This window comes from Symphalangus syndactylus, chromosome 21 (genome assembly GCF_028878055.3).
Source record: "Symphalangus syndactylus isolate Jambi chromosome 21, NHGRI_mSymSyn1-v2.1_pri, whole genome shotgun sequence".
NCBI classification, from domain to species: domain Eukaryota; kingdom Metazoa; phylum Chordata; class Mammalia; order Primates; family Hylobatidae; genus Symphalangus; species Symphalangus syndactylus.
In genome coordinates, this window is record NC_072443.2 from 7,922,155 (window position 1) to 7,949,155 (window position 27,001).

General features: G+C 38.0%; 1 protein-coding gene across 6 annotated transcripts in view; it reads right to left on the reverse strand.

The window, feature by feature from the left end:
* The window catches only part of CADM2 (cell adhesion molecule 2), a 1,117,716-nt gene that overhangs the window by 245,550 nt on the left and 845,165 nt on the right, over positions 1-27,001 (reverse strand). For all 6 annotated transcript variants that reach the window (XM_063630530.1, XM_063630529.1, XM_055260304.2 and 3 more), the window contains one exon: positions 24,823-24,972. In XM_063630530.1, coding sequence (XP_063486600.1) covers positions 24,823-24,972 — 150 coding nt within the window. The remainder of the gene's footprint in view (positions 1-24,822; positions 24,973-27,001) is intronic.

The window sequence follows — 27,001 nt, forward strand, 5'->3', positions numbered from 1 at the left end:
CCTCACATTCTTGCCATCAGCTGGTCCTATTTGCTCTACTTTCAAATACACAAGACATTCCATCTATTCTCATCATCCTCATTGCTAACTCTGATCCAAACCAACTTCATCTTTTGCCTGCATTAATGCAATAGCTCTCTAATTAGTCTCCCTGCTTCCGATCCTCTCTCCCTGCCCCACAGTCTACTTTTCCGATAACAGCCTGAGTGTTACTGTGAAAATGTTTATAGGATCACCTCACTCCCATGATCAACACTCTCTGCTCGTTTCTCATCTCAATCAGAGAAAAATTCAGAATTATTCCATGGCTGACAAGGCCCCCTTGATCACTCTCCTCATCCCACTACCTCTGCCTTCCTCTCCTCTATTCTTCTCATCCACTTTGGTCTGCACACGCTGGCTGAGCTCTTCTTTCAACATGCTCAGAGCGTCTTTACTTCTGGCTGCTTCTCTGCTTGGCTCACTATCCTTCTAAAGGATGAGACGTGACACTCCTACCTCTCTATACTCACTGTGAGTGTCTGCTACAATGTCACCTTCATGAAGCTTTCGCTCACATTTATTTAAAATAGCATTTCTTATCTCTCTTTCCCAAGTTTTGTTTCTTCATAGAATTATTCACTCTCAGGCAAACTATATGTTTACTCATTTATTTTGTTTATGATCAGTTTCTTCCCATCTGAGAGTAAGTTGCATGAAGGCAGAGTTTTGCCTGTTTTGTCCTCTGCTAAATCTCAAGCGACTAGAAAAACTGCAAAAAGCAGTTTAATAATTGTTACTGAATGAATAAATGAATCTTAATTACTCTCATGCATATAACATCAAACTGTAATGATATAGTGAATAAATATGACTATTAATTTCTTTTGAATCTGTAAACTTAGGATTCCATAGAAACTCAGAATTATAATTAATTTCCTTGATGACACCTTCTCTACCATAAATGGATGGTAGGGAGCTTTAAGGTCTTTTAATAATGTAATCAATTGCATGACTACTCAAAATTAGACTAAAAATTGCTCCTAGTTTGAAAATCGGGAATTAGTTTTTTGTTGCTTAACTATACCACAAAGCCCAGTAAATTTCTTGCCTTAAAACTTTTCATAGACATTCTGTGATGGTTAATATTAAGTGTCAACCTGATTGGATTGAAGGATGCGAAGTATTGTTGTTTTCTGGGTGTGGCTGTGAGGGTGTTGCCAGAGGAGATTAACCTTTGAGTCAGTGGACTGGGAGAGGAAGACTCGCCCTCAACGTGGGTGGGCACCATCCAATCAGCTGCCAGGGCCACGAGAACAAAGCAGGCAGGAAAAGGTGGAATAAGCTGGCTTGCTGAGTCTTCTGGCTTTCATCTTTTTCCCATGCTGAATGCTTCCTGCCCTTGAACATCGGCCTCTAGGTTCTTTGGCCTTCAGACCCTTGGACTCACACCAGTGGTTTGCCAGGGGTTCTTGGGGCCTTTGGTTGCAGACTGAAGGCTGCACTGTCAGCTTCCCTACTTTTGAGGCTTTGGGACTCAGACTGAGCCACTACTGGCTTCCTTGCTCCTCACTTTGCACATGACCATCATGGGACGTCATCTTGTGATCATGTGGATCAATGCTTCTTCATAAACTCCCTTTCACATATACATCTATCTTATTAGTTCTGTCCCTCTGGAGAACCTTGATTAATATACATCCTTTCTCTGTTTCCTTAGTTCATGCTCTGTTCCAGGCCATCATGATGTCACACCTTAGCTGCTAAAATCATTTTTATCTTTCTTTCACCTCTCTTTCCTCAAAGCCTCTGTTTCTTTTTTTTTTTTGAGGCAGGGTCTCTCTCTGTCGCCCAGGCTGGAGTGCATTGGTGCTATCTCGGCTCACTGCAAGCTCCCCGTCCCGGATTTACGCCATTCTCCTACCTCAGCCTCCCGAGTAGCTGGGACTACAGGCACCCGCTACCACGCCCGTCTAATTTTTTATATTTTTAGTAGAGACGGGGTTTCACCGTGTTAGCCAGGATGGTCTCCATCTCCTGACCTCTTGATCTGCCCGCGTCGTCTTTCCAAAGTGCTGGGATTACAGGCGTGAGCCACCGAGCCTGGCCCTCAAAGCCTCTCTTTCTATAGCTGTTCAGATACTGATTTCATTTTTTCAGTGTTCTAACTTTAAAAGAATTTATATTGTGACGAATGTGCTAAGGTAAAAAACAATAGCTAGGGCTATTCAATGGCAGAAGCAAAATTATTTATAGATAATACAGAATCGTTTAATGAGTTCGTAAAGAAGTTACAAAACGCTATTTGAACGAGTGAGAGAGTATTTAGTGAGGAGGTAATAAACAAAATAGAAATGCACATTTTGATTTGCTAGATACCCAGTCAACCTAAAGGACATGACAAAGTAAAAGCAGCTGCCAGTATAAGTAGCTGCCAGTGTCAGGCACCAGCACTGGCTTCCCCCTCTCGCTTTATGCTGCCCTTTGTCACACAGACTCAGAGGCAGCCCTGCAGGTGGGAGAGCCTCTTTTCATACATTTCTCACCACAAGAGCCCACACTCAACACAAAAGTAACAGACTCGGGAAAGGAAGGAGTGAACTCTTCTTTTTCTCTTAAATTATTTCCCCTTTACTTAGGTCTTTCTCCCAAATCCTTTACAGTAGCCACTGAATCTCCAAATTAGAAATCTTCATTTCATTGTTACCCTGAATGTAGTTATAGCACTAAGAACACAGGGTCTTTGCTTTATGTCCCATTGACTAAAAGGCCCAGTTCAGGTATTTGCCCACAACACAGCCATTTATGTTCTAAAAGGAGTATATAAGATCGCAACTTCCTGTTAGATAGAAACTGCTTAAGACCTTAAATGGTAGGCTTATGATTTGTTTTGCTTTGAATTTTGTTTAATGTAACATTTATTTTCCAATGTTTCAAAAATCTCAAAACACATTCTAAGAAGAGTTTCAGCCTACACACCGAGACATGAGATAAGGTGGCCTTTCAAAACTCATTGTCCTCAAGAAGGTTTCTGTTTGTTTGTTTTTGAGACAGAGTCTCACTCTGTGGCCGAGGCTGGAGTGCAGTGGCACGATCTCGGCTCACTGCAAGCTCCACCTCAAGAAGGTTTACAAGCTGGAACTGAGATTGGTTTATGCAATCAGTCAAGATTGGTTCAAGATCACACACAAATCCATGATGGAACAGTGATTCAAGTGCAGCTATCCTGACTACCAAGTTTATAAATTTTGAACAACTAACTAATGTTTGCAAAAGGTCATGAGGTTAGATTTTAAGTTGCAAAGAAATAAATAAGTGACAAATAACTGATCATCATCCCCACAGGAAAACATTGTTACCAATACCCAGACAATATTTTTATCAAAATTCACTATTTGGAAATAGCCCATTCGATCTCACTGAGTGCAGTTTTCACCATTAAAAGAAGGGTGGGCTATATGTATTTGATGGGACTTTGAAAGTCCAAATGCAATATATTATGTATAGATTTGCACTGCTGCTATTCTTTCTAAACTACTACCCTTCTTTCTAAAATGTGAAAGTGAGTGATATGGAACACTCAAAGCAATCATTCAGTATTTCACCTCCCTACTTTCCATTTGTACTTCAGTCCACTTGCTAGTCTCAACATAAAGAAGTGTAAAGCCAGGAGACTTGATTCTTAAAAATACCCACACTTTGGTACTAAAATAACGCTACCTCCTACGTTTCACCAGAGCTGAAAAATGCTTGCTTACCGCTGTTTCCAAGGGTGGCTCACAAGAGCCTGCAGGGAAATAATAAATCAGGAAATGTAGAGTACCTAACCTAATTTGTAATTTTTTCATGCTCACACAATTTAAAATGACACATTACAAATATTTATTTAGAAGAAGGTATTTCTAAATTGTATTATTTTGTATGAATAGTGAAGAAATATTTCCTGAAGAGAGGGTGAAAAAACATTTGGTATTTATAAATACAGAAAAATAACTGAAGAATATCAAGTGAATACATTGCAAAGTAGCTAATATTATTTAACATATAACCACAATAAATTCATAATTTAATATTTTCTAATTAGTATTGCCTTAGTGAGTGGCTATGTGTGTTTTTGTCCTTTTTCGTTTATATTTTTGTGTACTTCAGTCAATATTTCCAAGTTTAGTTGTTAAAAAGCCTTTTGGCATTAAAAGCTGTAGTATTTTGTATGGATGGCCATGTAATGATATTTGAAAAATAGAGGTTTCTCATTCATTTTGTACTTGATGTTAGAATTATTTTCATAAAGTATTTATTCTATTAAAAGAAAATACCCTGCATAGAATCTATACATCGAGGCCATTTATTAGGATCATCATTGATTGCAGACAATTTACATTGGAGACTGTACATTGTAGATTATAAATTATAGTTATTTCCTGGCTCAGGGTACACACACTCCTTACTGTAACTCAAAGCACAGTAGAGGCACCTATTATAAGCTGAACCAATCTATTTCTCTCTCCTGGAATGTTGAAACTAGAACAGAAAAATACAGTGGCCTCTAAGTTTTTAAGTATAATAACCTTATACTTAGCTCTAGAGCTAAGTTTACACCTGCCTCAAACTAAAAAAAGGAAAAAAAAAAAAAGCTCCATTTCCAAAATATAGATTCACTATAGGGGAGGGCATCACTCTATTAAAGTCTGATGCAAATTTTTAAGAAAAACACAGAACAGGAAAAACGGTAAAAGTTAAAGAGTAAACTTTAAATAATACGTCTTATCAAAAATACATTTTGTTGGTATGGATCAAAATTATGTGCTTACAAATAGAATTGAATTTGGCTGTTATACACAAGTAGTTTTTTGATATTGTTAAGATTTTCTTATACATACTAAGGAATTATAGTAATAATGCTATTTTGAAATTTACTTTAAGAATGTTAGAATATCTTGTATCCTGAACTTTGCTAAAGTTGTTTATCAGTTTAAGGAGATTTTGGGCTGAGATGATGAGGTTTTCTAAATATACAATCATGTCATCTGCAAACAGAGACAATTTGACTTCCTCTTTTCATAATTGAATACCCTTTATTTCTTTCTCTTGCCTCATTGCCCGGGCCAGAATTTCCAATGCTGTGTTGAATAGGAGTGGTGAGAGAGGCCATCCTTGTCTTGCGCCAGTTTTCAAAGGGAATGCTTCCAGCTTCTGCCCATTCAGTATGATATTGGTTGTGGATTTGTCATAAATAGCTCTTATTATTTTGAGATATGTTCTATCGATACCTAGTTTATTGAGAGTTTTCAGCATGAAGAGCTGTTGAATTTTGTCAAAAACCTTTTCTGCATATATTGAGATAATCATGTGGTTTTTGTCTTGGGTTCTGTTTATGAGATGGATTACGTTTAGTGATTTGCGTATGTTGAACCAGCCTTGCATCCCAAGTATGAAACCAACTTGATCGTGGTGGATAAGCTTTTTGATGTGCTGCTGGATTCCGTTTGCCAGTATTTTATTGAGGATTTTCGCATCAATGTTCATCAGGGATATTGGCCTGAAATTTTCCTTTTTTGTTGTGTCTCTGCCAGGTTTTGGTATCAGGATGATGCTGGCCTCATAAAATGAGTTAGGGAGGATTCCTTCTTTTTCTATTGTTTGGAATAGTTTCAGAAGGAATGGTACCAGCTCCTTTTTGTACCCCGGCAGAATTCGGCTGTGAATCCGTCTGGTCCTGAACTTTTTCAGTTTGTAGGCTATCCATTACTGCCTCAATTTCTCAAATTGTTATTGGTCTATTCAGGGATTCAACTTCTTCCTAGTTTAGACTTGGGAGGGTGTATGTGTCAAGGAATTTATCGATTTCTCCTAGGTTTTCTAGCTTATTTGCATAGAGGTGTTTATAGTATTCTCTGATGGTAGTTTGTATTTCTATAGTATTCTATAGAATATTCTATATACCTGCATAGGTAGAATATTCTATATTCTATAGAATACTATAGAAGTTTGTATAGAAGTATTCTATAGAATAGTCTATATTCTATAGAACACTATAGGATATAAATTTGAATAGAATACTATAGAATAGAATATTCTATAGAATTCTATAGAACTACCATTTCTACAGTATTCTCTGATGTTAGATGGTATTTCTGTGGGATCAGTGGTGATATTTCCTATATCATTTTTTATTGCATCTATTTGATTCTTCTCTCTTTCCTTCTTTATTAGTCTGGCTAGCAGTCTATCTGTTTTGTTGATCTTTCCAAAAAACCAGATCCTGGATTCATTGATTTTTTTGAAGGGTTTTTGTGTCTCTATCTCCTTCAGTTCTGCTCTGATCTTAATTCCTTTTTGTCTTCTGCTAGTTTTTGAATTTGTTTGCTATTGCTTCTCTAGTTCTTTGAATTTTTATGTACGGTGTCAATTTTAGATCTTTCCTGCTTTCTCTTGTGGGCATTTAGTGCAAAATCAATGTGCAAAAATCACAAGCATTCCTATACATCAATAACATACAAACAGAGACCAAATCGTGAGTGAACTCCCATTCACAATTGCTACTAAGAGAATAAAATACCTAGGAATACAACACATAAGGTATATGAAGGACCTCTTCAAGGAGAACTACAAATCACTGCGCAAGGAAATAAGAGAGGACACAAACAAATGAAAGAACATTCCATGCTCATGGATAGGAAGAATCAATGTGGAGAAAATGGCCATACTGCCCAAAGTAATTTTATAGATTCAATGCTATTCCCATCAACCTACCACTGACTTTCTTCACAGAATTAGAAAAAAAAAAAAAACTACTTTAAGCTTCATATGGAACCAAAAAAGAGCCTGCATAGCCAAGACAATCCTAAGTAAAAAGAACAAAGCTGGAGGCATCACGCTACCTGACTTCAAACTATATTACAAGGCTACAGTAACCAATACAGCATGGTACTAGTACCAAAACAGATATATAGACCAATGGAACAGAACAGAGGCCTCAGAAATAACACCACATATCAACAACCATCTGATCTTTGACACACCTGACACAAACAAGCAATGGGGAAAAGATTCCATATTTAGTAAATGGTGTTGGGAAAACTGGCTAGCCATTTGTACAAAACTGAAACTGGACCCCTTCCTTACACCTTATACAAAAAACAACCCAAGATGGATTAAAGACTTAAATGTAAGACCTAAAACCATAAAAACCCTAGAAGATAACCTGAACAATACCATTCAGGACATATGCATGAGCAAAGACTTCATGTGTAAAACACAAAAACAATGGCAACATAAGCCAAATTGACAAATGGGATCTAATTAAACTAAAGAACTTCTGCACAGCAAAAGAAACTATAATCAGGCAACCTACAGAATGGGAGGAAATTTTTGCAATCTATCCTTCTGACAAAGGGCTAATATCCAGAATCTACAAAAAACTTAAACAAATTTATAAGAAAATAACAAACAACCCCATCAAAAAGTGGGCAAACCATATAAACAGACACTTCTCAAAAGAAGACATTTATGCAGCCAGCAAACATGAAAAAAAGCTTATCATCACTGGTCATTAGAGAAATGCAAATAAAAACCACAGTGAGATACCATCACACACCAGTTAAAATGGCAATCATTCAAAAGTCAGAAAACAACAGATGCTGGAGAGGATGTGGAGAAATAGGAATGCTTTTACACTGTTGGTGGGAGTGTAAATTAGTTCAACCATTGTGGAAGACAGTGTGGTGATTCCTCAAGGATCTAAAACTAGAAATACCATTGGACCTAGCCATCCCATTACTGGGTATATACCCAAAGGATTATAAATTATTCTACTATAAAAACACATGCACACATATGTTTGTTGCAGCACTATTCACAGTAGCAAAGACTTGGAACCAACCCAAATGTCCATCAATGATAGACTGGATAAAGAAAATGTGGCACATATACACCATGGAATACTATGAAGCCATAAAAAAGGATGAGTTCATGTCCTTTGCAGGGACATGGATGAAACTGGAAACCATCATTTTCACCAAATTATCACAAGAAAGGAAAACCAAACACCACATGTTCTCACTCAAAAGTGGTAGTTGAACAAGGAGAACACATGGACATAGGGAGGGGAACATCACACACTGAGGCCTGTCAGGGTGTGGGGGGGAAAGGGGAGGGATAGCATTAGTAGAAATACTTAATGTAGGTGATGGGGTGATGGGTGCAGCAAACCACCATGGTATGTGTATACCTATGTAACAAAACTGCGTGTTCTGCACATGTGCCCCAGAACCTAAAGTAAAATAATAAAAAATAAAAATAAAAAAATAAAAAAAAGTTAGAATATCTTAAATTCCCATGGTGCCTGTGCTGATCCTGATTAAAAGTCTATTCAACATGGAGACACTATGTCACCAGAAATCAATATGTCACCAAGAAATCAGGCCCCAGTGCAGTACATTGTTACTCTTTATATTTGACAAATGGTACATAGTTCAGTTATAATTACTTTAAAGGAATTCACTTTATCAGAAAAGCCTGTTTTCAGTCATGAATATTTTCAAGTCGAATTATTTTGTTCTGGGCTCATGAAGGATAATTTTATCAATTACTTACTCATTTTGCATCTCCTGGTATAGTTTATTATGCAACAAGTAGAATTACAGTTACCTACCTGCAGATTGCTTGACAATAATTTCCCTTGCCCTGTATCCCTTCCACCACACCCATATATAGATGGTACATGACAACTTGACACTTGATGCCTAAATCCATGTTTTATTTATTTTAGTATTCTCAATGCCCAGCATAATTCCCAGGGAATAGCAATATTTTATAGATATCCATGCAGTTGAACTGAAATTGTGACTTGGAAATCTTTCAACTATCAAATATGCTCAGATGTGCACAGATTGACACTTGTTTAGTGAAGCCTGCATTCCTTAAAAGCTACTAATTCTCAAAATGGAGAATCTGGAGTATCACAAACACAAAAAAAAACATCAAGGCATTTTCCAGGAAACTGGTCACTCTTTGCATTGTTTATTCCTTTGTTTTGAGAGAGGAAAATATATACACAATGGTGGTGACTATCTACCAGTCTGAGTCTAGCCAGTTCATCATCCCACTTCTACTGCCACAACCATCTAAAGTGATACTCCCAGGTGATTTAAAGTCATTGCAATCATTGTTGACCATGTGCTAATTCTGTATGTTTTGCCAACTTATAAACATACTTACAAAGTATGTACCCACAAACATACATGATTAAAAGATAATGGAACCCAAATTTTCATCAGAACAAGCTTTCTTTCAAGCTGCTCTATTCAACATGAAATAGGCTTCTCAAATATCAGTGAGCTGCGATAACTGCAAACAACCTAGCACAGTGCCCATCACACAGTAGATGATCAGCAAATATTTGTTGAATGATAAAATAAATACACAAATTAATCATTAGAAGGTAGAATAAAACTGTTCAGTGTTTCTTAAAATAATTTTTCAGTAGGGTTTTAGTAAAATATATGTTTACAAACAACAATGGGCAATAACTTTTAAAAGGACTTAATTAAAGAATTCGGTTATTTTTACATGGTCATCAGCACTTATTTGTAGAAAATGTCACTTTTATTTCAAAAAACATTGCAGAAAATACTATCAAAAGTAGGCATATATCTAAAATATAATATCAAATATGGAAATTATCCTGATTTTGATGTCCAAAAATTAAAATTTGTGGAAACAATTTAGGCATGCATATGTTGCTCTGAATGTCAACATTTCAGTCTTGATGCTTATAGCTTAACATGTTGTTATTCATGTAACAACTAAAATTTATAGCATATATTATCATTATTTAAAATTGCTGGACTCAAAATGCACAGGCCTAAAGAAGTAAATGTAATAATTATACAATCCACAACTGAAGATTTTCTTTATGTTTAGAGAATTTCCAATAATGGCTTCATCTTTAGCAAAAGTAGAAGTAAATTTAAGAAGGCTATGAGGCCCAGCATGGTGGTTCACGCCTGTAATCCCAGCACTTGTGGAGGCCGAGGCAGGCGGATCACTTGAGGTCGGGAGTTTGGGACCAGCGTGGTCAACATGCAACATGGTGAAACCTCTTCTCTACCAAAAATACAAAAATTAGCCAGGTATGGTGGTGCACATCTGTAGTTCCAGCTACTCGGGAGGCTGAGGCGGAGAATCACCTGAACCTGGGAAGCAGAGGTTGCAGTGAGCCAACATAGCACCACTGCACTCCAGCCTGGGTGATGAAGTGAGACTTAGTCTCCAAAAAAAAAAAACAAAAAAAAACAGAATTCTATGAGCATATACTTTAACATATGTAGTAAATATCTTCCCAAAGAAGCAATGCAACTGAAGGTAGTTGCAAGTATAAAATAACCCAAGATTTTCAATGGAATTATCTTAACTGAAAATTAGGTATGTAGAAATCTCTGTGTATGCATGATATGCTATACTTGTTCCTTTCTGTTTATCTTCCAGATCCATGCTCTTTACCTTAGAAGACTAAGCTACTCAGGATCCCTTGACCTGTGGTTTTCATCTGGGATCAGCCCGCAGAAAGAATTGACAAGAGAACAGAAGTTGGGAGAAAAGAGATGTCAATTTACATATTTTCAGACATCTATCCCTTCTCAGCCAGTCATAGCTCTTAACCAGAAGCCTTCTCCCATAACTGTAACTTTAGTTAATTTTACTTCTCTTACAGACACCAAAGTAGGATGTTCTCCTACTGCAGCTACTTTCTGGGTGTTGCATCATTTTGGCTAGTTTCCTTAATTATGCCTGTATCTCTATTATTGGCCCATTTATTCTTCTTTAACTCCAATGTACCATTTAATTCCTAAGGGGAACACGATTCAATATGTATGCACTTGCTAGGAAATTTGCTAATACATATGAGAATATTGTGGTGTGGTAGGGTTTAAACATGAGATAAGATGTTTTGGGGGGGGTGGAGCCAAGATGGCCGAATAGGAACAGCTCCGGTCTACAGCTCCCAGCGTGAGCGACTCAGAAGATGGGTGATTTCTGCATTTCCATCTGAGGTACCGGGTTCATCTCACTAGGGAGTGCCAGACAGTGGGCACAGGACATTGGGTGAAGCACACCGTGTGCAAGATGAAGCAGGGCGAGGCATTGCCTCACTTGGGAAGCGCAAGGGGTCAGGGAGTTCCCTTTACTAGTCAAAGAAAGGGGTGACAGACGGCACCTGGAAAATCGGGTCACTCCCACCCTAATACTGCACCTTTCTGACGGGCTTAAAAAAACGGCACACCAGGAGATTATATCCCCCATCTGGCTCGGAGGGTCCTATGCCCACACAGTCTCACTGATTGCTAGCATGGCAGTCTGAGATTAAACTGCAAGGCGGCGGCGAGGCTGGGGGAGGGGCGCCCGCCATTGCCCAGGCTTGATTAGGTAAACAAAGCAGCCGGGAAGCTTGAACTGGGTGGAGCCCACCACAGCTCAAGGAGGCCTGCCTGCCTCTGTAGGCTCCACCTCTAGGGGCAGGGCACAGACAAACAAAAAGACAACAGTAACCTCTGCAGACTTAAATGTCCCTGTCTGACAGCTTTGAAGAGAGTAGTGGTTCTCCCAGCACGCAGCTGGAGATCTGAGAACAGGCAGACTGCCTCCTCAAGTGGATCCCTGACCCCTGAGCAGCCTAACAGGGAGGCACCCCCCAGTAGGGGCAGACTGACACCTCACACGGCCGGGTACTCCTCTGAGACAAAACTTCCAGAGGAACGATCAGGCAGCAGCATTCCTGGTTCACGAAAATCCCCTGTTCTGCAGCCACCACTGCTGACACCCAGGCAAACGGGATCTGGAGTGGACCTCTAGCAAACTCCAACAGACTTGCAGCTGAGGGTCCTGTCTGTTAGAAGGAAAACTAACAAACAGAAAGGACATCCACACCAAAAACCCATCTGTACATCACCATCATCAAAGACCAAAAGTAGATAAAACCACAAAGATGGGGAAAAAACAGAGCAGAAAAACTGGAAACTCTAAAAAGCAGAGCACCTCTCCTCCTCCAAAGGAACGCAGTTCCTCACCAGCAACGGAACAAAGCTGGACGGAGAATGACATTGATGAGTTGAGAGAAGAAGGCTTCAGACGATCAAACTACTCCGAGCTACAGGAGGAAATTCAGGCCAAAGGCAAAGAAGTTAAAAACTTTGAAAAAGAAGTAGACGAATGTATAACTAGAATAACCAATACAGAGAAGTGCTTAAAGGAGCTGATGGAGCTGAAAGCCAAGGCTCGAGAACTACATGAAGAATGCAGAAGCCTCAGGAGCCGATGTGATCAACTGGAAGAAAGGGTATCAGCGATGGAAGATGAAATGAATGAAATGAAGCGAGAAGGGAAGACTAGAGAAAAAAGAATAAAAAGAAATGAACAAAGCCTCCAAGAAATATGGGACTCTCTGAAAAGACCAAATCTACGTCTGACTGGTGTACCTGAAAGTGACGGGGAGAATGGAACCAAGTTGGAAAACACTCTGCAGGATATTATCAAGGAGAACTTCCCCAATCTAGCAAAGCAGGCCAACATTCAGATTCAGGAAATACAGAGAACGCCACAAAGATACTCCTCAAGAAGAGCAACTCCAAGACACATAATTGTCAGATTCACCAAAGTTGAAATGAAGGAAAAAATGTTAAGAGCAGCCAGAGGGAAAGGTCGGGTCACCCACAAAGGGAAGCCCATCAGACTAACAGCAAATCTCTCAGCAGAAACTCTACAAGCCAGAAGAGACTGGGGGCCAATATTCAACATTCTTAAAGAAAAGAATTTTCAAACCAGAATTTCATATCCAGCCAAACTAAGCTTCATAAGTGAAGGTGAAATAAAATCCTTTACAGACAAGGAAATGCTGAGAGATTTTGTCACCACCAGGCCTGCCCTACAAGAGCTCCTGAAGGAAGCACTAAACATGGAAAGGAACAACTGGTACCAGCCACTGCAAAAGCATGCCAAATTGTAAAGACTGTCAAGGCTAGTTAGAAACTGCATCAACTAACGAGCAAAATAACCAGCTAACATCATAATGACAGGATCAAATTCACACATAACAATATTAACTTTAAATGGAAATGGACTAAATGCTCCAATTAAAAGACACACACTGGCAAATTGGATAAAGAGTCAAGGCCCATCAGTGTGCTGTATTCAGGAAACCCATCTCACATGCAGAGACACACATAGGCTCAAAATAAAGGGATGGAGGAGGATCTACCAAGCAAATGGAAAACAAAAAAAGGCAGGGGTTGCAATCCTAGTATCTGATAAAACAGACTTTAAACCAACAAAGATCAAAAGAGACAAAGAAGGCCATTACATAATGGTAAAGGGATCAATTCAACAAGAAGAGCTAACTATGCTAAATATATATGCACCCAATACAGGAGCACCCAGATTCATAAAGCAAGTCCTGAGTGACCTACAAAGAGACTTAGACTTCCACACAATAATAATGGGAGATTTTAACACCCCACTGTCAACATTAGACAGATCAACGAGACAGAAAGTTAACAAGGATACCCAGGAATTGAACTCAGCTCTGCACCAAGCAGACCTAATAGACATCTACAGAACTCTCCACCCCAAATCAATAGAATATACATTTTTCTCAGCACCACACAACACCTATTCCAAAATTGACCACATAATTGGAAGTAAAGCTGTCCTCAGCAAATGTAAAAGAACAGAAATTATAACAAACTGTCTCTCAGACCACAGTGCAATCAAACTAAAATTCAGGATTAAGAAACTCACTCAAAACCACTCAACTACATGGAAACTGAACAACCTGCTCCTGAATGACTACTGGGTACCTAACGAAATGAAGGCAGAAATAAAGATGTTCTTTGAAACCAACGAGAACAAAGACACAACACACCAGAATCTCTGGGACACATTCAAAGCAGTGTGTAGAGGGAAATTTATAGCACTAAATGCCCACAAGAGAAAGCAGGAAAGATCCAAACTGGACAACCTAACATCACAATTAAAAGAACTAGAAAAGCAAGAGCAAACACATTCAAAAGCTAGCAGAAGGCTAGAAATAACCAAAATCAGAGCAGAACTGAAGGAAATAGAGACACAAAAAACCCTTCAAAAAATTAATGAATCCAGGAGCTAGTTTTTTGAAAAGATCAACAAAATTGATAGACCGCTAGTAAGACTACTAAAGAAGAAAAGAGAGAAGAATCAAATAGATGCAATAAAAAATGATAAAGGGGATATCACCACCGATCCCACAGAAATACAAACTACCATCAGAGAATACTACAAACACCTCTATGCAAATAAACTAGAAAATCTAGAAGAAATGGATAAATTCCTCAACACATACACCCTCCCAAGACTAAACCAGGAAGAAGTTGAATCTCTGAATAGACCAATAACAGGCTCTGAAATTGTGGCAATAATCAATAGCTTACCAACCAAAAAGAGTACAGGACCTGATGGATTCACAGCCGAATTCTACCAGAGGTACAAGGAGGAGCTGGTACCATTCCTTCTGAAACTATTCCAATCAATAGAAAAAGAGGGAATCCTCCCTAATTCATTTTATGAGGCCAGCATCATCCTGATAACAAAGCCAGGCAGAGACACAACCAAAAAAGAGAATTTCAGACCAATATCCTTGATGAACATTGATGCAAAAATCCTCAGTAAAATACTGGCAAACCGAATCCAGCAGCACATCAAAAAGCTTATCCACCATGATCAAGTGGGCTTCATCCCTGGGATGCAAGGCTGGTTCAACATACGCAAATCTATAAATGTAATCCAGCATATAAACAGAACCAAAGACAAAAACCACATGATTATCTCAATAGATGCAGAAAAGGCCTTTGACAAAATTCAACAACCCTTCATGCTAAAAACTCTCAATAAATTAGGTATTGATGGGATGTATCTCAAAATAATAAGAGCTATCTATGACAAACCCACAGCCAATATCATACTGAATGGGCAAAAACTGGAAGCATTCCCTCTGAAAACTGGCACAAGACAGGGATGCCCTCTCTCACCACTCTTATTCAACATAGTGTTGGAAGTTCTGGCCAGGGCAATTAGGCAGGAGAAGGAAATAAAGGGTTTTCAATTAGGAAAAGAGGAAGTCAAATTGTCCCTGTTTGCAGATGACATGATTGTATAGCTAGAAAACCCCTTGTCTCAGCCCAAAATCTCCTTAAGCTGATAAGCAACTTCAGCAAAGTCTCAGGATACAAAATCAATGTACAAAAATCACAAGCATTCTTGTACACCAATAACAGACAAACAGCCAAATCATGAGTGAACTCCCATTCACAATTGCTTCAAAGAGAATAAAATACCTAGGAATCCAACTTACAAGGGACGTGAAGGACCTCTTCAAGGAGAACTAGAAACCACTGCTCAGTGAAATAAAAGAGGACACAAACAAATGGAAGAACATTCCATGCTCATGAATAGGAAGAATCAACATCGTGAAGATGGCCATACTGCCCAAGGTAATTTATAGATTTAATGCCATCCCCATCAAGCTACCAATGACTTTCTTCACAGAATTGGAAAAAACTACTTTAAAGATCATATGGAACGAAAAAAGAGCCCGCATCGCCAAGTCAAACCTAACCCAAAAGAACAAAGCTGGAGGCATCACGCTACCTGACTTCAAACTATACTACAAGGCTACAGTAACCAAAACAGCATGGTACTGGTACCAAAACAGAGATATAGATCAATGGAATAGAACAGAGCCCTCAGAAATAACACCGCATATCTACAACTATCTGATCTTTGACAAACCTGACAAAAACAAGAAATGGGGAAAGGATTCCCTATTTAATAAATGGTGCTGGGAAGACTGGCTAGCCATATGTAGAAAGCTGAAACTGTATCCCTTCCTTACACCTTATACAAAACTTAATTCAAGATGGATTAAAGACTTACATGTTAGACCTAAAACCATAAAAACCCTAGAAGGAAACCTAGGCATTACCATTCAGGACATAGGCATGGGCAAGGACTTCATGTCTAAAACACCAAAAGCCATGGCAACAAAAGCCAAAATTGACAAATGGGATCTAATTAAACTAAAGAGCTTCTGCATAGCAAAAGAAACTACCATCAGAGTGAACAGGCAACCTACAAAATGGGAGAAAATTTTCACAACCTACTCATCTGACAAAGGGCTAATATCCAGAATCTACAATGAACTCAAACAAATTTACGAGAAAAAAACAAACAACCCCAACAAAAAGTGGGCAAAGGACATGAACAGACACTTCTCAAAAGAAGACATTTATGCAGCCAAAAAACACATGAAAAAATGCTCATCATCACTGGCCATCAGAGAAATGCAAATCAAAACCACAATGAGATACCATCTCACACCAGTTAGAATGGCCATCATTAAAAAGTCAGGAGACAACAGGTGCTGGAGAGGATGTGGAGAAATAGGAACACTTTTACACTGTTGGTGGGACTGTAAACTAGTTCAACCATTGTGGAAGACAGTGTGGCGATTCCTTAGGGATCTAGAACTAGAAATACCATTTGACCCAGCCATCCCATTACTGGGTATATACCCAAAGGATGATAAATCATGCTGCTATAAAGACACATGCACACGTATGTTTGTTGAGGCACTATTCACAATAGCAAAGACTTGGAACCCACCCAAATGTCCAACAACGATAGACTAGATTAAGAAAATGTGGCACATATACACCATGGAATACTATGCAGCCATAAAAAAGGATGAGTTCATGTCCTTTGTAGGGACATGGACGAAACTGGAAATCATCATTCTCAGTAAACTATCACAAGGACAAAAAACCAAACACCTCATGTTCTCACTCATAGGTGGGAATTGAACAATGAGAACACATGGACACAGGAAGGGGAACATCACACTCTAGGGACTGTTGTGGGGTGGGGGGAGGGGGAGGGATAGCATTAGGAGATATACCTTATGCTAAATGACGAGTTAATGGGTGCAGCACACTAACATGGCACATGGATACATATGTAACAAACCTGCACATTGTGCACATGTACCCTAAAACTTAAAGTACAATAAAAAAAGAAAAAAAAAATGTTTTGAAGAGATCAATCAGAAAGAGTGAGTTTGAAATACAGAACCAGAAAGTATAATTCCCACAGAAAGAAAGAAAGAAAGAGAGAGAGAGAGAGAGAGGGAGGGAGGGAAGAAGGAAGGAAGGAAGGGAGGGAGGGAGGGAGGAAGGGAGGGAAGGAGGGAGGGAGAGAGGAAGGAAGGGAGGGAGGCGGGGAGAAAATGAAGTCTTTTTCAGCATAATGAAGCACGAAATGAATTAGACTTGTCGTAAGAAAACTCAAGTTTCTCTTTTTTTTGAGACAGGATCTTGCTGTGTTGCCCAAGCTATATTGGTTCACTGCAACCTCTGCCTCCTGGGTTCAAGCAATTCTCTTGCTTCAGACTCCCGAGTAGCTGGGATTACAGGTGCATGCCACCACACCCGGCTAATTTCTGTATTTTTAGTGGAGATGGGGTTTCACCATGTTGGCCAGGCTGGTCTCAAACTCCTGACCTCAAGTGGTCCACCCACCTCAGCCTCCCAAAGTGCTGGGATTACAGGTGTGAGCCACCTCACCTGGACAGAAAACTCAAGTGTCTTCATTGCTTTGTCATTTACTACTCAAGTTATTTAAATATGTAAACCTCAGTATCTTTACATATAAAATAGGAATGTCTACTATATAGTATTGTTGAGAACACAAAGAGAAAAGGTAAACATGTTGAAAGTTATCTAATAACTTTACTGTATAACTATAAGCTATCATTATTAATTTCACATTTTTATTGTACAGATATATAATAGCTGCATTTTTAAAAGAAAACAAAAGAAGGATAATAGTAGCCAAAATGCAATATCTGTTTTACTCAGTTAATCTTTAATAAAGCCTGTCAAGTTGATTGATAGCAGTTGTGGAGATATACAGTCAGGTGGCACGGATTGGCATAGAGCCAGGAGAACCTGTACCTCCAATTCTGGTTCATCTCATTTTTCTTCTCTTTATCAGTCTTAGTTTTAGGACACTTTACTCATGTTTTTCCTCTTCCATTGTTCCCAGTACTAGTGTAAAATTATTAGAATAATTGGCTAATTAACATCAATGATTTTAAGCTATGTCTTTAATAGATTTTTATTTTGATTTCTTTAGGAAATTTTTAAGGATTATTAAAAAAATTTAAAGTAGAAATATTGAGAAGAAAATCACAAAAAAGTCATGTATTCTACATTTTTATATAAAAACATATACAAGCTCACAGAGCTGTATCTGTTGAATGCATGTGTTATGGGCTCCTGGAGATGCTTGTTCAAAGTATTTTTGTCAATAATAGGAAGGAATTGAAGTGTTCTTTCCTGAGCATTAAGTGATCAGATTGTGCTACTTCAATTGTTTTTTTTTTTTTCTGCACTTGCAGAGAAACAGACACTATGATCTAATTGATTTTTTTTTCCATTGCCAAATACCACACAGCATTTATGTGGTGTTTCAATGACCTCTACTCCCCACTCGCTCTGTCTCCCTATACCCACTCTATTCCAAATGCTTATCAACTATTTATAAGAAAGGTGCTAAGATTTGTGTAAAAAGAAAGAGAAGAGGATTATAACAAGTGAATGTTGCCTTAGCTACATCTATTCTAGGTCTCTCTGACCCATAAGGATGTATACATTTTCCTCTTGATTCTTATTTTTTATTTAGTTTTTGCAGATTCTTAAGTATTATAGAAAAAGGCTTCATACTTAGGCTGTACAGAAATGAAGTGGAATTGTAATTGAATTTCGACTTTGTAGGCTAATGATTTCTGATTTTTGGGTGCACACAAGAGAGACAGGGAACTCGTTAAAATACAATTCTGGTCCAACCACCAGTAATGGGGTGTCAATGAACACCTTTTATTACCCTGCTGGTTGGTGTCAGAGGCAGAATATAAATTCAGATCTGACTCTCTGTCTCCTGTGCCACAATGTCCCCCTTAAAGCTGTACAATTTAAACGGCAAAAAAAAGAAATCATGTACTGAATATTTGATGCATGTTTTTATGATAGCCTAAGGGCTTTCTCAGTTAGAAACCACATATTCCACTAGCCAAGGCTGGAATTGGACAAGGTCTGTTATGACATCTGATGAGTGAGTCAGCATCTAGAACTGTGCTTTCCAAAACAGTAAGTGCTGGGCATGGGAGGATATTGAGTACTTGAAATATGGCTAGTGTGGCAGAAACCAAATTTTTAAATTTTACTCTATTTTTATTAATTTAAATTTAAATATCTACACGTGACAACTGAATTGTTCAGCTCAGCCCAGATATGGAATATTCCCATCATTATGGACTGTTCTCTTGGACAATGTTGACTATAATGTATCCTTCTGTCTTTTTTGTTTTGTTTTGTTTCTGTTTTTTTTGAGACAGAATTTCACTCTTGATGCCTAGGCTGGAGTGCAATGGTGCAGTCTCAGTTCACTGCAACCTCTTCCCCCATGGTTCAAGTGACTCTCCTGCCTCAGCCTCCTAAGTATCTGGGGTTATTGGCATCCGCCACCATGCCTGGATAATTTTTGTATTTTTAGTAGAGATGGGGTTTTGTCACGTTGGCCAGGCTGGTCTCAAACTCCTGACCTCAGGTGATCCACCTGCCGTAGCCTCCCAAAGTGCTGGGATTACAAGTGTGAGCTACCATGCCTGGCCCTTCTGTCTTAATCTATGTATATCTTCAATAGTTTGAAATGATATGCTGCTCTTTAACAAAAGTAAGCTGTCAAGATCAATGGCAGAGGCTGCCCAGGTTACATTTAAAATGACATGGCGTCCAGATGCCATTGCTCGCAGGAATATTTCAGTTAAAATCAAGGCAAAAGCTATACCTGGATTCTAAGTTCTTCACTACCAGACATTAGCTGAATGTCTGTGGAGAAATATCCTTGATCGTTTGGTCTTATTTTTTCCATTTATCAATGGACACAAGCTACTGATCACATTAAACATGGTAAAAAGTTGTAAAAGCTTGAATTTGCTGCCTTCATCTTTATTTTACCTCAGTGAGAAATATGACAGTATTAGTTTCACCTTAGCCAGTTCCTCCAGTAGACACCTATCTCCCCAGGGAAAAGATTCCTGAATATTCACTTTTTTTTTTTTTTTTTTTTTGAGACAGAGCCTCACTCTATCACCCAGGCTGTAGTGCAGTAGCGCGATCTCGGCTCACTGCAACCTCCGCCTCCTGGGTTCAAGCAATGCTCATGCCTCAGCCTCCTGAGTAGCTAGGATTACATGAATATTCACATTTAAAGTCTCTGACAGAGACCCCTAGGAAAGGGGGTTCAGCCTAATTCTCCTTTACTTGATTCAACTGACCACTCATAGCACGTTTTTATTCAGTCAATAAATTCATGTAAACAAGGCTTTTCCAACTCTAACATGACATGTGGGCTGCCATCCTGAGTTTCTCATTCATAGCCAGGACGCTTGGAAACTTACACTTCCAGGTAGTATGAAATGCTACGGGATGCCTCTCGGAGCTCATAGTGGCAGTAGCAATGGTTGTGAGGCAGTGATCAGCACTTGTTCTTTTTCTGAGCAGTTTGTCCTTCCTCCTTCCCTCCCTCCCTCCCTTCCATTCTTTTCTTCATTCCATCCTCAGTAACATTTATCAATACAGAAATCCTTCCTTCCTTCCTTCCTTCCTTCCTTCCTTCCTTCCTTCCTTCCTTCCTTCTTTCCTTCCTCCCTTTTCTTCCTTTCATGCTCAGTAACATTTATCAATACAGAAATCCATCCTTCCTTCCTTCCTTCCTTCCTTCCTCCCTCCCTCCCTCTCTCCCTCCCTTTTCTTCCTTCCATGCTCAGTAACATTTATCAATACAGAAATCTAAGCTCAGGGGTGCAGAACTCTTCAGAGAGTTGACTTGCCTAAACCCAAGTGTCTCAATCACAGCTGCATTTTATAATCATTTGATATATAATTAAAATATTGTGATACTGCATACCCCTGGAAGACTGTGTTTGAAAATCCCCTAAGTGATTTTACTGTGTAGCTAGGGCAAAAACCACTGGCAACATAATCTGAGACAGAAAGAAGAATGAGGCTATAGATGAAGCTTTAACAGTGGCAGCCCCCTGCAGGAGATGGTATAATCAATGACACAGACAACCCATTCCTTCCCTTTTCTCTCTGGCTCTCATGTGCAGTCTTCACTAGTACAACAACTATGCATTACTCTAGTCTAACTCATGCTCACCTTCTTCACTTAGGGTCTGGTACAACTTGGAATGCTTGCTTGCTCAAGATAAGCCTTAAAATTTGTGAGAGGCAGATGCAGATTAGAAGATGATGTGTGGAAAATTGTAATATGGAATCTTTTAAAATGCTTTTAATTTCAAACTCTTGCATTTGATAGGTATTACTGTCCAAGAATCCCTTCAACTAAGATATCACATAGAAATTGAACCACTCTTGGGAACAGATGGTGAGGATGAAAAAAGAAAAAAAAAGAAGAAAGAAATTGAACCACTGACATATGAGGGAATAGATATGTAAGATTGCCAAAGGATTTCTTTCTTCAGTGCTCTCTGTTGTTTTACTGCAACTGACGTTTAGAACCACAATAGAGTTAGAAAAAGCATAGTATCAAAACAGAAACCTATCATACTAAAAACACAAACACATACATAGGCTTTTTTCCAACCTAACTAAGCTATTACAGCATCTGGGAAAGGAAAATTAAGTAAAGTCAGTGCCGGCCAGGCACGGTGGCTCACGCCTGTAATCCCGGAACTTTGAGAGGCCAAGGCAGGAGGATCGCTTGAGCTCCGGAGTTCCAGACTAGCCTGGATAACATGGTGAAAGCCAGTCTATACAAAAAATACAAAAAAAAAAAAAAATTAGCTGGGCGTGGTGGCACATGCCTCTACTCCCAGCTAATCGGGAGGCTGAGGCAGGAGAATTGCTTGAGCCGAGGAAGCGGAGGATGCAGTGAGCCAAGATCGTGCCACTGAACTCCCGGAGCAATAAAATGAGACCCTGTCCCAAAACAAAACCAAAAAAAAAAAAAGTGCATACTTCAACAATTCATAGAACTGGTGTATTTATTATTTTAAGGCAGTGTAAAGATGCAGGAATATATTACCATATTTCCCAAGTATGGCATGACTTTTTTTCTCCTCATAATTATCCCTCAGAAAAGAGGAGGTTGCCTTATATTCAAGTCTTTGCAAATCTTTTATGGCAAGTTGCTCTCTGTTTTCTCCAGGAAAGATATATTAGCTTGAAATATCCCAAATCAATTCTAGTTTTCTAGTTTTAGATGTTTTTTAGAGGATAACTTATAGAATCACTAAAAGTGGAGGCAAGCGCATTTCATATAGATTTTGTCTTTGTGCCTGAGGATTTGACCTCACAATTGGAGATGTCACTGTAAACATGACTCTTAAAAATCTCCTTAAAAAGCAGTACAAGAGTTGTTACAAAGTGGAGGTTGTCATTATACACCTGTGGGATGAATGAACAACAACAAAAAATGTTCTAAAGTTATAAAAGTTTATAGTTGCTGCTTAGGACAAATTTGTTGTTGATAGTGTGCTACGCTTTCAAAAACTGCTAATAAGCAAGATTGTTTCACTAAACACAGGGATGGAAAAAAGTAATATTTATAAATTAATATTTTTCCATATTACTTTAAATATGTATGTATAATCAAGTTGACAAATTAAATGGTATAACAATATATTTAGTTGTTTAATGAACATTTCTAAAAGTCTGTTTTTTTCTAGAACATTCTCTTTTGCATCATAGTTTTAAGCAAATGAGACATGTCTTTAAAATTGGCACCACCTTATATTTGAGCATACACTTTAAATATTTATTTACTAATATTTGTAATTAATTAATATGAAAAGCAAAAAGATTGTTTAATCTCTATGAGTGACTTTGTGTATGTATTTAATTTTTTTAACTAATAGAACTTCATTTGTTGGAAAGAAAACTAAAACTGCAAATTAAATCTTTCTAAATAATAAAGTTCTACTTGAGTATTAGGTATTAACCCTCCATGACAGTAAATTTTGTATTAACTGTCAATATGTCAATAATTTTATATTGAATGTCAATATGACTGGGCCACTATTCCCAGATGTTTGGTTAAACAATCATCTAGATGTTTCTGTGAAGGTATTTTTTTAGATGAGTTTAACATTTAAATTAGTAGACTTTGAGTAAAGCAGATTATTCTCCATAATGTGGATAGGACACACTCAATCAGTGGAAGGACTTATGAGAAAGTCTGAAGTCCTCTAAGTCCCCTAAGGAAGAAGAAATTCTCCCTGACTCTGCCTCTGGACATGAGCTGCAACAGAATCTCTTTGGGTCTCCAGCATACCAGCCTGCCCAGCATTTTTCAAACTTGCCAGACCCTAAAATTACTTGAGCCAATTTATTAAAATAAATATCGATCAATTGATCTATCTATCTATCTATCTATCTATCTATCTATATATTCGTTTTGTCTCCCTGGAGGACCCTAACACTTCCTTTATCTCTGGTTCATTTTTCTGCATAGCACTTGTCCCCTTTTAATGTACTATATAATGTACTATATAATGTATTTCATTTGCATGTTTCTTTATTGTCTGTCTCCTCCACTACACTGTATTCCCTAAAAAGTCAGATACTATTAACTTTCTGCTCCCTAATTTTAATGCCTGGTACAAAGGGAATCTCGATAAATATTTATCAAATAAATGAATTAGATATTTCATCAGTCCTTCATTATATATTTAATATTCAAAACAAACTAAAGATTTCGTTTTAAATCTAGAGGACCTCAAAGAGGAAAAATTGTAACAATGAACAAAATATAATGAATACATATTAAAGGTGGACTGAGCACATTTATTAGACTGCATGTGATATTTTAATTGTTTAAATAGAACTGATTTGAAGTTATCTATTACCTACACAGATTCATTAAAAAATATATTAAGACTAATAGCTAATTTTAAGAATAAGAATAGCTAATATATAAATAGTTATTTACATCCTATATAATATACATGTATCTTAAGCAACAGTCTCATATTTTCATTACAGTTATGGATTCACTTTTTCATCTAATAATGGATGAAGGCTTAGACATTTGTGTGCATTTTTAGTTGTTTGTTTGAATTACATAACATGAATTTCCTTTTTTCTCTGGAATGTTTAATCAAAATCTATTATCCAGTAAGAAGCTGAAATTAGTTAATGAAGTCCAATACAACTTTAAAAAATACAGCTTCTTTCTTAATTTCAGTTTATTTTGGAAACATGAAATACTTCAACATTATGTGAATCATTTTTACAATTCTTACTTTCAGAGCAAATTCATGAAAATAAAATCATTAAACTTTCCAAAATCATATTGCATCTTCCAAATACATAAACCTAATTTTCATAAAAATAATATTATATTATCAGGAGAAAGAAAAAAACTCAAACTATAACAACATAGCTACAAGAGTGAGAAAATATGGTACCTAGACAGGAAATGGTTGTTAAGAGAAGGCATAAAACTATTTTTGAAATAGAATTATGAGTGTTTATTTTATTAAAAAGTTGACATAGGTTATCTTTGGTGTTTATGACTTGCAAACTAAAGTATTTAATATTTAACATGTTTAAATACAAGCAGCAGCAGTTTGGTAATCAAAAGGAATAATTTGAATCATCTCAGAAAAATAAATTCATTGTAATTAGGATATTTTAGAATATGATTAAAACATTTGAAAGAAAATGTATTCACCTTTCTTGTCGTCAAAGTACAGAGTCTGTTGAGCTGGATTTGACCACTGGAGGGAGGTGTTATCATTTTGATCAACCCTGCAGGTCAAAATTGCAGTTCCGCCTTCAACAACGGTTACATTCTGTGTTAGTGGAAACTGCCCTTGGCTGCCTAAAAGGGGATTAAAGAAAATGTTGATTAAATGAAAGTCATAAAATGATTAACTGCGCAAGATCTCCACTGGCCTTAACTTCTCATGCAAAATAAAATTTAAAACAACCAGACAACAACAAAACTATGTATTACAAAAGACAGAAAAATAATTGAAAATCCTGAGAACAACAGCATTGACATATAATTAAGACTCCTTTGTACTCCCTACATGTTCTAGGAAACTTTTTTTGTCCTAGGCATACCTAAAGATTTATATTCAAATAGTAATATTATAATTATTACTTTCCCTAGGCTTTGCATTAGTTAATATGGTACTAAACTTGGTCATTGTTGAAGATAAAGCACTGAAATAATTTTGGATGAGTTGAACTCTCTAAAGCAGTAGAGGAAACATAAAATATTTCCCTGGTAGCTTTTATAATCCTGAATAAAGTTTTTGAAATATGGATACTCAAACTTTAGATTCAATTTCTGATAAAGGAAATAAAAAAAGAATCCCACTTAACTAGGTTTTCTTGTAGATTTAGCTCGTTTTAGAAATACAAACTGTATTGTGTAAAACAGTGGGAGTACTCTTTAAAAAGTGTAGAATATCTATTCAAATTTTAAATTATTAATCCTAGGTGATACAGGTTAATACTCTTCTTTGTTCCTTTCTGTAGTTTCTCGATTTTCTCCAAGTAATACATATTTCTTTTATAATCAGAAAAATACATATTTTTAAATGACCCTTGTTAATTTGGATATCATCAGTATGTAATCAAGGTTCTGCTCTTCCTAAGCATTTTACTAATTTGTTAAAGTAATTCATGCAATAAATTTACTTAATAAGTGCACTTCTAGTAGTTTAATCAAAATTTATGCACACAGATACATAATACATAAATTTCTCTTCAGCAAGATGATCTGAAGATAAACTGTGCTAAGTGTGATAACCATGATTAACGTGGGTAAGAATGACTTTCTAGAACCAGGTTAAAATATTGTTATGTAAGCAAGGTAGTTCATTAAGTCAAGGATAATTTACATATGCAAGAACACTATAATGACTTAATCACATCCATGAAATATATTTCCTTTTTCTTCTTTAGTTTTGTAATGATTCGATAATTACTACAAGCACCACTTGAGGTTATGCTGGAACTATTGGCATAAGAATCTTATTACCGGGGATTCTCGGGCCAGATGGCCAAATAGGAACAGCTCCGGTCTGCAGCTCCCAGTGAGACCAAGGCAGAAGGTGGGTGATTTCTGCATTTCCAACTGAGGTACCCAGTTCATCTCATTGGGACTGGTTAGACAGTGGGTGCAGCCCATGGAGGGCGAGCAGAAGTAGGGTGTCACCACACCCAGGAAGTGCAAGGGATCAGGGAACTCCCTCCCCTAGACAAGAGAAGCCGCGAGGTCCTGTGCTGTGAGGGATGGTGCTATCTGGCCCAGATACTATGCTTTTCCCATGGTCTTTGCAACCCACAGACCAGGAGATTCCCTCAGGGAATCTGCCCTGCCCTGCCCTGCCCTGCCTTGCCTTGTCTTGTCTTGTTTTGTTTTGGAACCCCACTGGTACCTGGAACTCCAGCAAGACAGAACTGTTCTCTCCAATGGAAAGGGGGCTGAAGCCAGGGAGCCAAGTGGTCTTGCTCAGTGGATCCCACCCCCATGGAGCCCAGCAAGCTAAAATCCACTGGCTTGAAATTCTCGCTGCCAGCAGAGCAGTCTGAAGTCAACCTGGGATACTCGAGCTTCATAGAGGGAGGGGTGTCTGCCATTACTGAGGCTTGAGTAGGCAGTTTTCCCCTCACAATGTAAACAAAGCCTCCAAGAAGTTCAGACTAGGTGGAGCCCACTGCAGCCACAAAAATCTTCTGTTTCCAGACTGCCTCTCTAGATTCCTCCTCTCTGAGCAGGACATCCCTAAAAGAAAGGCAGCAGCCGTAGTCAGGGGCTTATAGATAAAACTTCCATCTTCCTGGGACAGAGCCCTTGGAGAAAGGGATGGCTGTGGGTGCAGCTTCAACAGACTTAA